We start from the raw sequence: 14,662 nt of genomic DNA, 5'->3' as shown, positions 1-14,662 counted from the left end.
TATAGTCATTTTGTAGATGACACAAAACTGGGATAAGTAGCTGATAAAGAGAGTTGTGCCGCCAACCAGTGGGATCTCGACAGGCTGGAGAAATGGGATGACAGGGATATCATGAAGTTCAACAAGGGGAAGTGCAAAGTCCTGCACCCGGGGAGGAGCAGCTCTAGGTAGTAGCACATGCTGGGGGACACCCAGGTGGAAAGCAGCTGGAGAAAGAAGGAACCTGGGGTCCTGGTGGACACCAAGTTGAACATGAGCCAGCAATGTGCCATTTTTGGAAAGAAGGCTGACAGAGGTGATTCCCCCCCACACTCAGCACTGGTGAGGGGTCACACCTAGAATACCGTGCCAGGTTTTCAGCACTCCAGCACAAGAGAGACATGGACATACTGGAGAGAGTCCTGCAAAGGGCCACCAAGATGACGGGGGGACTGGAGCATCTCTCCTATGAGGAAAGGCCAAGAGAGCTGAGACTGTATCCTGGAGAACCTAAGCTTGCTTACTTTTTGCTGAGATGGCAGTAGCTCTTCCACATGCATTCTGCAAGCACATACAGACAGGCAGCTGATTCCACCCAAGCAAGGCTGAAATCCATTGACCTCCAGTTCAGAAATGGGAGGATGAACTGGACTGTGAGACTTTCATTACACAGCACTCCCCTGCAAAGCATTTTGCACTCCTTTATGTGTGACAGAACTCGCCAGCTCTAAGCAAAATAATTCAAGAATAAAGCAAGGGCCATGGGTGAACAATGCTTTCTTTAATATTAGTTCAGAGCACTAGATGTTGCCTTGTTCAAGTTTTACATACAAGTAAGTAGCCTAACACCTGGCTGATCCTCCAGGGAGAAAATGCCTCCCTACATTACATTTTAAAAATTAACATATACATTAAAAAAAAGTTACCATTTTCATTTAAAAAATTAACATTTTCAAGATTATCATTGTACTTTTACGCCAACTGCCAGCTATTTTACAAATTACAGCTGAAGGTAGGAGGTAAGTTTTACCCTTGCCCTTTCTTAAGTATGAGTACATTTTTATTTTGTCTGGAATATTTGATGCAATAAACTCTGAAACCCTTGAAAAGCATAAGAAATGCCAGATTTTCTTACTTTTGTATGTATTTCGATCTTTAAACATTCAGGATTCTGACAGGTTTATTTGCTACAACTACTTAAAGAACAATGTAAGATATCGTTTACATTGAGAATTAGCAGCTGTGTGTAATCTGAAAGCAAAATGAATCACAAGTTAAATAATATTGAAAGTATTTTGTCAAGATATTCTCCTGTATCAAAAGTACTAACTGCCAACGGAGCTTGTCAGATGTATTCTTCTCATACGTTTCTGACACGCCACTGTCTTTTCAGGCAGGAAAAATTATCACTTCCTGCTATCTAAGAAATAACTTTATTGCCATATTGAAGAAGTAAAAAACAACTTGGGAACCAAGACACTACAGCTAAACACAGAACTAAACATTACAGTTGTAGTAAACAAGCAATGCTATGTGAGAGGTTAAGCTGAAATTTTTCTGCAGTTCCTTAGACCAATATGAACACCACCAATCAAGTGCACAGGTCAGAGCTGTAGGTCAGCCACCAGCTGACAACCAATACCTGCATTAGGAGCAAGCCCTCCAGCTGAAATAAAATTGTGAGGTTGTTTAAATTGGAACTAATTTATTAAGTCAAAGAGAAGTTACTACTGTTCAAACAGATTACTGTGGCACGAAAGTATTCTACAAGGGATGAGGACAGGAAACAGTGCGGCAGATTCAAACCTACACGCATTTGTCTAATCGTTACAAACAAAATATCATTTTTTTGCTGCATCCTAGAAAATACTATGGCCAGATTCTGGTGTACATTCACAAAAGTGTGCATTAGTCAGGATCTCAGATGGAATCATCATCTGCTCCAAACTGAAGAGCCTGAAAGCTTCTTTTTTATCATAGTGTGGGACCTAAGGATCACCTTAACTAGGTCCACAGGTATATGAAATTAAAAAGAAATCTTACAAATGATCACTTGAAGCTTAAGTATGCCATGCCCTTTTGGGAGAAGAGGAAGCTGAACAGAGTAAACTGGAAAAAAACCCAAACAAATGCAGCATGTGCAGCATCACAGCATTAGGAACTTGGCCTGTGTAAATCAGCTTTTTGCATGTTTCAAAATATTGATCCCCTGAGGCCTGCTTCAGTTAATGGTGGTCTGAAGACAATATGCACTTATAGGAAGAAGGCCCAGGTAATAATTCCTTTCAGCCTGGAACTCATGTGTAAAAAACCCAAAACCAACCAAAGAAAACCCAACAAAGAAAAAAACACCCCTCCACCCCCCCAAAGAGCCCATTAAAAAAACAACAAATCGACCAACTAACCAATGTACAAAAAAAACCCAACTACATCTCACTGCCTTGTTAGGCAGGCTCATAGCCGGAAGTGCTGGGAGATGGGGAAGAATAGTTTCATTCCAAGGAAGCTGTGTGACACTACTTAATAAGTGTAACTGGAAAAATTAAAGTGAAAATTGAACACAGCAAAACTCACTGGACTAAAAAAGCCTCTGCCTTCAAGCTGAGGAGAGTAATTTCATCTGCATTCCAGGAAAACTGTGCCTTTGTGTCAGCAGTGGAAAAGAGACAGCTTTCCCATTCCACATAATTCACTTATTAAAAAAAAAAAAAAAAAGAATCTTACTGTATTCTAGGAAGCCAGCAACCACTTCTAAGCGTGTACGGTTTCTAGTTCATTCAGCTTTCATAATAAAACACTGTAGGAAGATACAGATTTCAGGAGATGGGAAAAAACCCTCTCACTGAAGTTGGTTCAGCTATTCTGGTAAAAATAAAAGTATTTAAAATTAGCTGATGCTATATTTAAGCATCAATCTACCTAACTTCAGACCAAGAAGTAGAAATGCCATTTTTACTGGAAACCTGAACTGAAAATTGAGCCAATATCACACTCTCGGGATTTGGACCTTGTTAAAGCACAAACATCAATATCCTGCAGCTAACAGGCACACTTCATAGCTCATTGTAAAATCAAGCTACGGCTTCCAGAGCTTGAGGAGGCCATCTTCGCTGTAAGTGGCAATCAGGTTCTGGTGGGGGTGGTGAGCAATGCCAATCACATCTTTTTCATGAACCTAGAGAGTAAGCAGAAAGATGGATCAGGAGATTCTTCCTTCAGCAGATTCAAGCCAAATAGTCTCTTCAAACAAGAACTAGAGGAAAGCTGGACTGAGGCTTAACACGCTTTGTGCATACAGCAAAAGCGGAGGAATACCCCCCCGATATTAAGTTCCAGCTGCAAACAGTTTTTGTGACATAGCAGTTACTTTTTGCTGGGTGAGGGAAGGTTCAGCGAAGGTTTACATCCACCGAAATTCACGACATCTGAGTGTTCCCCATTGAATTTAGACATTCAAGCTGGTATTCCTCTTTAGTTTATTCGAAGGCAAATTTAAGCCTGACAGCTTTAAATCTGACAGCTTGGTCAGATTCTCCCATCACCTGGAGCCCAGGTCAAGGCATGCTCTGCTTCAGGTAAGTTTGAACCAATTCACTCCTGGCTCAGTGGGTAAACACTCTCATACTTCTAAAATTAAAATGGTTCTAAAAAAACCTAAAGACATTGTACAGCCAAGTGTTCTGGAATGTGTTTGTTACAAATCATGGCTGCTAGAGGTGAAAGGTTCCTTGGCATGAGACTTCTCCTTACAGACTTTTTCTTATGGACTTCATAAATAATGAACACTTAGATTATCCTTGTGTTTAGAACTGTGCAAAAGCTCAAAGCTTACTGTCCGCAAACTTACAGTCAGGGTTCTCTCCAGCTTGCCGGTCACTGTGCTAAAGCAATAGAGCACAAAATCTTCACCAACACAGTAGATCCATTCACCGCGAGGTGAAAGTGCACAGCAGACAAAGTCACCACCTTCTCTCTTACCAGAGCTAAAACTTCTTACAATCTGTAAAGACATCCCCCCAAAAGTATTTCACAGGATTAAACTGAAGCACATCATTATTGTGTTCAGGGCAAAAATATTCACGCACCACTACATCTGTTCAGACCACAGGTCTCTCCATAGCTGCAATCACTTTCAGCAAGTCAAGCTCTTCTACAACCACAGTACAGAATAGTTTGTCACAAGAGCAAGCTGGAGAAATCAGGTTTAACCCAAGGCTAGGCAATCAGCTAGGCTTCTGGCATTCTTAAAATGACAGAGAGACAGAAGGAGAGCAAGAGAGACTTGAAAGGATCACATACCTGTCCTTGCATATTCATAATGACGACTGTATTCGATCTGTTGCAAACAACGAAGTGTTCTGGGTTTTTAGGCAGCAGAATGACACTGTTCACAGTAATGTCTGTCCCAGCAGTGCTGCCAAGAGATTTGAAGGTGTTTGAGCACTCTGTTGTCTTCACGTTCCAAACCTAGTATGAGAAATAAATGTAAAAACAATTAGCTTTAAAAAAATTAAACAAGGAGCTGATTCAGGATACAGGATTCATATTTTTAAGGCTCCTGAAGGGAAATATGAATTCTAAAAACTGTAGTTTAAAGCAGATTTAAAAAAAAAAAAAAAAGATATCACTTCTGTTTTGGGGACACCATGAACAATTTCACTGCAACTGAACTGAAAGTGAATTTCCATTATCCAAATTCAGCCTGGCTCACTTTCATTAAGCATATTCCCTGAGGGGTGAGTCCAGACTTGCTTTCTGGTTTTAGCTGGTATCTGTGAACATATGTGCAGCCTCTGCACATGCGGTTTTCCTTACACAAGACAGACACAAAAAACTGCTGAAAAAGCAAAGCCTCACTGATACTGGTGGGAGAGATGTCCCAGCTTAGAGCTGCTTCAGGCTCAACACCAGACTGTTCTAGCTGTTCAGAAAGAAGAAGTGGAACTGCTTGTTTAATATTTAAAATAAAATATAACTCAACATGTGTAGAATATTTTTGCTGTTTACATACTACTATAATCAAAATTAAAGATACCACCTTCTCATACTATTCCCATGATTTGGGCAGTCTAGTAATGAGTTCAAGTTTGCAGTAATGCCCCATTTAATATGAGCAAAATCTGTCATGCTATCCTAGGCTACATCCATAAACCGTATCTGTTTACCCACCCCCTGTGCATGGCATTGATGCCTGACTTAATGTAGCTGCTTCTATATTTATTTATTTATTATTAATCAGTAATGCCCTGTACACAATAATGCCTTACTCCTCTTAAGTACTACATAAACATTGAGTAGTTCCAGCTACAACATGCAAAGAGTCTGAACGTGTTATTTACAAAGGGTAAATGCTGTCTTACCTTCACTGTGCCATCAGAGGACGCACTGATGATATAGTGGCCGTCCTGGGTAAAAGTAGCTTCATTGACAAAGGAAGAATGACCACGGAATTCCTTTAAAGTTTTCCCAGATTTTAAACCGTGAATCCTGCCACACACCAGAGATTACAACTGAGTGAGTAACTGAGGTAGTCTGAACCACTCTCTGGCTTCACTGAATCTAGATACCTTTATTAGGCGACCATAAAAAAATGCTAAAAATCTGCAAGCCATAGGTCTTTTTCACAAGCCCTTTTCATCAAAAGCATTATGTGTTCCTGTGAAAAGCTTAGGGAAATACTGTCAAACTTCATCCTCAAGGACCTGTGTGTAACATACAATGTACATATTAGAAGACAGGACTATGAAAGGGCAAACCATGAAGCTGACGACACAAAAATTACAGAATTGAGTTTGGAAGTATCCAGACCAACAGACTCAACTTTACATGACAGCAGCTTGGTCAGGGTCTTAACCAAGGCCTTATCCAGTTGAGTTAAGAATTCTTTCTTTACACACAGCCAGAATTTTTCTCTTTTGAAGGCTGTCCCTTATTGTGCAACTCTGCAAAGAGTTTGCTCAGTCATCTAAGAGGAAATTATTTTGCTAATCTGTATCAGCTTTAAATTGTAGTACCTACTGGCTACAGAAATATGTTTTTCAAGCAGAAGCGTGAAGCCTTAAAATTGAATTCTTTATTCCATTGGAAGGTTGCTGTCCTTGATTCAACATCCAACCTTACATAATTTCAATTAAAATGCTTATGCTGTATTTCATAAATATGAGGATTTAAATGGCCTAACATCTCTCATTAAGATGTTCTTTAACGCCTGTTCACTGTGCAGTTGCCTCCAGATCCACACATTTCTTCATTTTCATCTAAAGCAGCACCACTGGTACCATTGGGTTTTATGGTACAGGCAAGAGCCTAAAACTATTAAACATATAACATAATCCCACTCAGTTAAACATAAAACGTATACCATCATCAAGCACTGGATCAATCTGATTCACAATTTAAGTCCCATGTCCTGCAACTCCATTTTGAAAAAGACAGGTGAGGAAGTTGGAAACCTTGACAAACCAGACAGATGGCCTGAGAGAAACCTCATGACTTTCAGCACAGATCTTTGCAGAACTTTCAGAAGCATCAGGATCAACTGGGGGCTGACCGGCTGCAGAGGAGGTCTGCAGCAAGGAGCCTGGCAGGCCTTCGGGAGAACAAAGCCAAAGTAAGCAGTATGCTGTGGCAGTGAGGAAACCCAGCTGCACAGCAGCTGCATCAGGAGACACACAGTCTACAGATCAAGGCTCCCCACTAGGTGGCAGAGGTGTAGCCACCTCTGGAGTGGAGGACTGTGTCCAGCTTCGGGCCCCCACTAAGAGGCCACTAAGATGGCCAGAGGGCTGGACCACATGATGTGTGACGAGAGGCTGAGAAGACTGGGTGTGTTCACCCCAGAGAAGTGAAAGTTCAGTAGCATCTAACTGTTGTCTTCCTTGTAGACAAAGAAGTTAATCAAATTAAGTAAGTAAGAATAACTCCAAAGGAGAAAAATAACTGAACTAGACAAAACTGATCTAAGCTGCTTTCAACTGCAGCAAAGTGTCTGCACAGCAACAAACGAGCTTTGCTGCAAACCAAATGTACCCAGCAGTGAGCAAATTCCACTCAGTAACAAGACACCAGATAGGTGCAGGATCAGAGTTACTGCACCATGCAAATGTTAGGCAACACTTTCCAGACATTACATGCTGCAGGAACAAGGGTTTGATGAGGTTGCTGCTCATCTGGTAACTTAGATCAGAACAGAGTTTGAGTATTTTTGTGACTATTTGCTAGTATTAGAAGTTACAACTAACTTTCGTTCTTGCTTTTATGCACTCTGCAATGATCCTTAAGAAAAAAAAAGAAAAAAAAAGAAGATATTTAAGTCCTCACCAAACTACTTGGTTAACATCACTACCTAACAAGTCACTACCTAATGAAGTCAGATCCTTCAGAGAGGTACACAGCTAAAGGACAAGAGGCAAAAGGCACAAGTTACAAAGGAAAACAAAAGGTCTTTATACTTATGTCCAAATCTCTGAGAGGACTGTATAGCCCTAGGACAGATGCCAAGAGAAGCAGTGTGGTCTCCACCCATGTTGTTACTAAGAACTGAAATGGACAAGGCCCTGAGAAAGCTGTCCTAAGTGAAAGGTTGGCTGTCCTTTGAGAAGCATATTGGACTAGAAACCTCTAGAGGTACTTTCTAAATTAAACTGTTTTATAATTTAGTCTGCTTTACACAGGTTGCACAGACACTCAAGCTTTTTTAGAGCACAGATGCAAGCCTAAACACCTTCATACCTGTCCCACAACAACCCACTGCTTTATCGTTGCTCCGTAACAGATTATCTGCACACCAGGTAAGCTGCAGTAACTGTATGCATGTAAGTCTCAGCACACAGAAAATGTCAGATAGCACCAAGTTAGTTCAGTTTAGCCCAACCACATTAAGAGGGATGTACTTCCTTGGATATTCTGCAGACAGACCTCGCATCCAACCACTGTAACTGAGCTGACACACTATCAACTTGCTAACTACGCTAACTGGATTGTGTACCATAGCAACTCCAAAGCTTGCAGAAAGACTCAACTCCCATTCCTGGGTTCCCAGGATCTGAGCTTGTGGGCCTTCAACATCATGATAAGTTTCACTGCCCAAAAGGAATGCCGCAGACATTGGGAAATTGAACTATACAGATTGGTTAAAAAAGCCCACAGCTCATATCGCAACACAGTGACAGTGCTACACAGTAAAGGGTGGTTTGCATGACAAACAGCAAAAATTCCAATGCCCAAAAGCGGAACTGCAGAGAGAACCTGGAGAAATGGGAATTATCTTTTTGAGTGAAGAGAAAAATGATCTTGTCCCTATGGCTCTTTTCCATCTCTGAAAGTTTTCTCTTTCCTCTTGCCAGCATATACATATAAGCCATCCAGCCACATGATCTTTCTCTAACAGAGATTCCAAATCATTGGTACATGTCACAGAATAACTTAGGCTGGAAGAGACCTCAGAAGACCTCTACTCCACTGCTCTCCTCAAAACAACAGCAGCTTCCAAGTAAGTCAGTCGTGGTCTTATTCAATTCAGCTTTCAAAGTCTCCAAGGGTTGAGATCCCTCCCTCACCTGACCCAACTCTCTCAGCACTGTCCAAGCACTGCTTCTTTCTCAAGGGAAAAAGAAGTTTTTTCCCTTTATACAATCAGAATTTCACTTCCTGGAGGTTGTCCCTTGTAGGAACCGTGCACTTGAGAAGAGTCTGGCATCACCTTAACTATGGCTACCTCTACATGAGGCAACTCGGTTCCTTCTCAGCCTTCTTCTTCCAGGCTGATAAGGCCGAGCTTACACCATATACACCACGTGCATCTGAAGAGATGCTCAGATCTAAAACCAGCACCCTAAAGCAGAGGCAAGGCTGCGCTGCCATTTCCAATACAAATTGCTCTTGAAGCTCTCGGGGTCCATCAGCCTGGCTGTCTTCCAGGGTTGGATCTCCAGTATTCCATGTCTGGCTGCTGGGAAGAACAAATGCCCAGAAAGCATTTTCTTTGGGGCCTTCTTCATCTTGTTCCCACTCTAACAGGAGTTCCCTGGGTCCAAGAGAAATAGAGGGGTGGATCTGGGGGCTGGGATTAGAGATGGATTCAGAGTGTGAGCTGGGACAAGAACGTTTTTACAATAAGGGCTGGCAATGCATGACTTAAGGAGCAGCAAGACGAAACAAAGTTATTGTCCCTGGATGTGTAGGGATGCACCTTATCTTCTCTCACCCACACACAACTCACAGGGACACACAGACCCTTATTCAAGCCCAGGAGAGCCATGACTATTGCTCACTGAGATTCCCAAGCACTCCTGGAAATTTTGCTCTATCTGGCAACTACCAGGAGGAAGCAGAGAAGATACATAAAAATACTTAAAGCTGCTCTCAGAGGATTTCTTTAGATAGTAGAAAAAGAAGAGCTCATGATTCTGCTTTACAAGGAAAATAAACTGGATGGGACCAACTACTGCCATGTTGGCTATTAAAGCTAGTGAGTACGATTAGGCTATTTCAAAAAATGTCATCATCCTGTTATCCTCAGCTCTTTTTTACCCAAGCTCATTATTAAAAAACGTTATTTTTGAAGGTTGACTAAACTGTTTCCTAAGCTACAAGTCTGCCAGAAAGAAAACACACAAGGTCAACATAAATGATAATAGAGCAGAAGTACTTGGCCCCTAGCCCTGAAATAATGCAAGTTAAGCAGAGTGAAAAGTCAAACTTTCAAACTGTTCCTCTCCAACCCTCAGCAGTCATGCTCTCGTATTAGTGCTAAAACTCAATGCAAAAGGATCAAATCCCAGGTCAAAGGAATCTGTATTCAAAAGCTTAACTGCTCAATGTGAAAACTCTCTTTGCTTCTCCTGTACTGTAGCTTACACATTCTCAGTTTATGTACCTGATTGTCTGATCAAAAGAAGCACTAAGAATTTGGCTGCTGTCTTTAGAGAAACTGAGGCATGTAACACCTTTACTGTGTGCTCGTTCAAATCTTCTCAGACACTGACCACTCTGGATTTTCCACACCTGGAGAAGAAACAGCAAATGAAATAGTAGTTACTTTGTTATGAGATCACAGCAGCTTAAACATCAGAGCCAACAGATATTTGTTTCTGAGTCATGCTGAACTTAATAACTGCAACATTACTGCAATTGCAAATTAATCTTTCTGGTCACCACCTCTACCAACATTCCGTACAGAAAGATTCGTACCTTGATCTTTCCATCTTGTGCTCCAGTTGCCAGCATTTCCGTATCTCTGCTGAAGCACATGCACAGCACTGCATCATCCATCATCATAAAATTATCTTGTGCCTGGTATTTCAGATCCTAAATGAAAGCAGAAGAATGCCTTGGAATAGATTTCACTGAATTCACCAAAGTGCAGAGTGCTAGCAGTTTTAATTTCAGTTATATTTTATGACCTGTCATCAAGCAGACCTCACAGCCTTATAACAACAGGGAAGTGCTATTGCCACCGTTTTAAAGGCAACCACAATGATCCAGAAAGGTAAAACATGTTATCGCAGAGGTAAGTTTATGACAAACCAGACAATTAAACCCATGTAAAGATCCCAGACCAATATTTTAATTTCCCAGGCAGACAACCCTTTCAGATTCACAGCCCCTCAGAAATTAAAATTAACATAAAAGTATAATCTCAAAGAATACAACCAGGTGCTCTGGCCAGTCAACCATCCATGGGAAATACGGCACAATTTACCTTCCTAATCTTTCCAGTGGTGAAGTTCCATACTTCAATGAAACCATCAACAGAGCCAGTAACAAGATACTGTCCATCCGGGGAAAAACGAGCACACTCCACATGCGACTTCTGCCCAAACTGTTTTATAGGAGAATATAAATTAAGTCTAATAAGCAATTTAAAAGAAGCAACTCATTAAAACAAAACTGTAGTCTGATTTTGGTGGCAAAAATACAGTATTTTCTAGAGGCATGCATTCACAGATTTAATCTTAAGGTACAAAAAAACCTCTCAACACCTAAATACCAGCACTTCAAAAACAAAGAAAAAAACCTCCTTTTGATCTGGTAATATTAGTGAAACTTACATCAAACACTCCACATTTACAGCAGCAGTTGGGTTGGTTGTCTTAATATTTTTGGTTTTGCAGTGAATTGTGTACATTAACAAACACCCTTCTAGTACCCAACATGTATTGCTAGCAGACTTCAGGAATTTCTGAAGTAGTGCAAGTTGCTTCACTTGGAGTGACGTTTCTCCAGTGAAATTTTCACAGATTATGTTTGGTATTTTTTTATATAAAATTTTTAAATTTTAAATACAAGTGACCATGACAACCGAGTATAGAAAAAAGTTTTCACCACTCAATACAAAAATCCAAGACCAGTACTGGCAATCAAAACAACTTCAAATAAAGCATTTTTACCAAGCTGCTACTGAACATAACAAATTGATTTCACAAGTTCCAATTCATGACTCCTGAAAAACATTATCTCCTGTTCATTGTGAAAACTGGAAGAGCTACTACAGTGAACTAACACTTCTCACTGTACAGAACTGCTGCGTGAAGTAGAAAAGCCTTCACAGGAGGAAACTGCCTACTCCATGTCATGAGTGCTGCAGGACAACAATGTCATTACAGCACAGCTTTCTTTCTCTTTTGAAATCTATATAATAAAATGCTTAAAAAGGAGATACCAATCATACTAGTTGACCTGGTATGAAGCAGCTCATGATCACAACTTAGGTGGTTCACAGAAGCTAATAGGCATGTACAGAAGTTTAAGACATTAATATTTCCTTGCACAAATAAAGAAGCGGGCTAAGCAAACCGCTTCTGAAAACTGAATTATTCTGAACTGTGAAAGAAACTATATGTTTATCAAATCCACAAATACCATAAGAACCCATTCTTCTTAAGAGACATCATTTCAGACTCTCATGAAAAGTTTCCTGATGAAATAAAGCATGGAGAAGTTAAAAAAACATGGGTAGGTGTGTGCGGGTGTGTGGGTGTGTGTGACTTGCAAAAGAGAGAACAGAAGAATTCAGAAGGTTTACTCTGATCTCCCAACACAAAGCACGGGAAGGAATAAGCAGCAGTAACGCACACAGAAGCAAACACAACATCACCTTAATATGTCTGCTCAGCTGTGTGGGGAACTTCTCTTCTTCTACATCCTTCACAGCTGCTTTGCCTCTGAACAAGTCAATTGTCATACCAGGGGGAAGCAGGCCCTGATGCTGTTGCCATTTCAGTGCCTTTTGAGGAGGTGAAAGCCATACAGTTAGGTATCAGTTAACATACATCCTCCCCATCAAAACTTGCTTCTAATTAGTACAACACAGCACAAGTTTCTTTTACCTTTACAAATTGTACACTGGTACAGTTTGAGACCAATACACTGCAAATAATTACTTCAGGCAACAACTACCAGGTTATGCTTCCTATCTCATGGCCACAAAAAGAATAGAACATTATCCCCAAACAATTTTTGCAACTCAGAAGTACTCGGGCCCACCCTTCTCATTCTACCGTCAGTATGCAGTACACAGTGTGGAGTACACAGTGTGAGTTCAATATTGTGTTGATTTCAGTCAAGACCTGTTGTCTGTTTGCCTACAGCTGCATACATTAGAATTAAAAATGACACATAAGCTTTCTTGGAAGGCACAAGTGAACTTCATAAGACAGAACCTTATACAACCCCTTCAGCAGAGACCTGCCTTCAACACCTGTTATGCTTACAAAGTAAGACCTCAGCCATAAAACAGCAAAATACATTAAATACTGTCTGCACAAAGTATCAACTAATACAGCCTGAGAATCAGAAAAGAACTATAAGTACAACAATAGAAACAGTGTGTGTTACTATGTACTTTGAAAATAATCTTCTCTATGCACTGATTATTTATTCTACAGCAAGACATCTACCACTGGAGCGCTGACTTTTCCTACAAACACTAAATCCTTGCCACATGGAGAAAATATTTTTAACTACGCCACATGTAAATGTGCAGTATTTAAGCTTTAGCTTTACAAAGTTGGAGAATCAGCTATATCATAGTTAGTTTTATGTGGCAAAGATCTACAGAAACCAACATCACTACTAAAGTATTTTTCAAGGCTTACCTGCCCCAACAGTGCCATAAGACGAGATGGAGGTACCACGCTAACTTCTCCAGCTAAAGCTTGTGCAATAGCAGCTCTCCGCTTCTCCTTGCTGCTTCCATCTGGGTATGCCTAGAGAAAAGTTATTTTTATGGCACAATTCTTCCAAACTCTTTCTGTAAAAATATTCACTGCTCTGAAGTGAGGCCCCTTCCAGACTAATATTCTGTTAGACCTTCAAAACAGCCCTTCTCTTTAACATCAACACGTTACACATTTGGAACATGCTTTCACAAAAAAACGTCAGACTGGCATAACCAGTCAGAAATAATACCTCATTGTTATTGTTACTATACAACAACAATTTTATTTACAAAATGTACATTCTCTTTGGCATACATAAGACAGGAAAGCAAGGCTCAGATGTCATCCTGCAGCAGGATACAGGTATAAACCTCCAAACTCCCCCCTACAGTATATTTCAAAACCACTGCTCTGCTGCCTCATGATCAAGTGTTACACATCACTTCCTAAACACTTCACAAAACGTGTAAAATCATCAAATTGTGAGGCTGCACACTCCCACTCCCCAAATGGGCAAGCCAGGATGCCATGAGCCATTAGCAACTTGGACCAATGCTAGGGGACACACAAGACAGCACCAAGATGTCTCTAGGAAGAACGTAACGTACCTCACGAGGATCAAAGTAAGATCTGGCCAAAAGGTTTTCGAGGTGGATGTACCGCTCTGGCTGAGTTTGTTTTAGCATGATCATGGGATCCGTTTGTCTCAGGAGAGACCTGGCAGCACCTAGTTCCCGGAGCTCAATCAACTCCAGCACGACCTGCATCAAGAGACAAACACCTGCATCAGCAAAGGGTAAGCACAAAACTCCAGAGAGGAGCTTCCACATGGACTATAAAAGTCCATACACAGCCCACAGTCGCTGACCTGCTCGTAGAGGTCAATGAGGGTCTTGTCGGGCAGCTTCAGCGACTGTATGGCTTGCAGCACCGTGTCCCAATGCCCGCTGTTGATGTCGGCCACGAAGCTCTCAATGCTGTCCACAGTGTTGAGGGACACAGTAGTTTCCTCCTGGAGGGTGGCGAGGGCTCGGTGGAGGCTGTTCTCCTTCAGGTACTGCATAATCAGCCGGATCACGCTGCAGGGGAACAGGGCGCGCTCACCACACCGGCCCCACGGGCGAACCTTCCCCGCGGGCTGCAGTAGCCGCACCCGCCCGCCTGCCAGGCCGTGGCGGAGGGGACACGGCCACCACCACCACAGCCACTGCCGCTGGCACTGCACTGCCATCACCACTGCCGCCGCCCCCGGTCCCCCCCTGCGACCGCCCTTACACCCCCGATCGCCTCAGGGACAGCCCCTCCCCCACGGCCACACCGCCCCACAACGGCTCCCGCCTCGGCCCCGCCCTCCGCCCTCCCACCCGCCGCCACACGCACTCGGAGGACTCGATTTCGATCGACATCTTGGCGCCGCCGTCCCCGCTCACGAAAACCGCTCCGCCACCTCCACCACCGCTTCCGGCCTCGCGCTCCTCCGCTTCCGGCCTCGCGCTCCTCCGCTTCCGGCCCGCGCGCGCCGC

The 14,662-nt window shown here is 42.1% G+C and overlaps 1 protein-coding gene across 1 annotated transcript; it reads right to left on the bottom strand.

The window, feature by feature from the left end:
- Positions 1 to 739: 739 nt before the first annotated feature.
- Positions 740 to 14,662, bottom strand: SMU1 (SMU1 DNA replication regulator and spliceosomal factor). The gene is made up of 12 exons (XM_064439159.1): positions 14,520 to 14,662; positions 14,008 to 14,218; positions 13,748 to 13,900; positions 13,077 to 13,187; positions 12,077 to 12,205; positions 10,682 to 10,801; positions 10,171 to 10,287; positions 9,857 to 9,984; positions 5,340 to 5,466; positions 4,279 to 4,446; positions 3,827 to 3,979; positions 740 to 3,154 (listed from the first exon to the last, which is right to left on the bottom strand). The coding sequence occupies exons 1-12, from the start codon at positions 14,543 to 14,545 to the stop codon at positions 3,056 to 3,058; spliced, it is 1,542 nt and encodes a 513-aa protein (XP_064295229.1). The 5' UTR covers positions 14,546 to 14,662; the 3' UTR covers positions 740 to 3,055.

Source organism: Phalacrocorax carbo, chromosome Z (genome assembly GCF_963921805.1).
Source record: "Phalacrocorax carbo chromosome Z, bPhaCar2.1, whole genome shotgun sequence".
In the NCBI taxonomy this organism is placed as follows: domain Eukaryota; kingdom Metazoa; phylum Chordata; class Aves; order Suliformes; family Phalacrocoracidae; genus Phalacrocorax; species Phalacrocorax carbo.
This window is presented reverse-complemented; position numbering and strand designations above follow the sequence as displayed.

Coding starts and splice junctions, on each gene's coding strand:
- SMU1 (XM_064439159.1), bottom strand. CDS start 14,545: ATGTCGATCGAAATCGAGTCCTCCGA. Junction 3,980..4,278: donor TTATGAATATGCAAGGACAG/GTATGTGATCCT, acceptor ATGTCTTTACAG/ATTGTAAGAAGTTTTAGCTC. Junction 3,155..3,826: donor AGCTGGAGAGAACCCTGACT/GTAAGTTTGCGG, acceptor CTTACTCTCTAG/GTTCATGAAAAAGATGTGAT.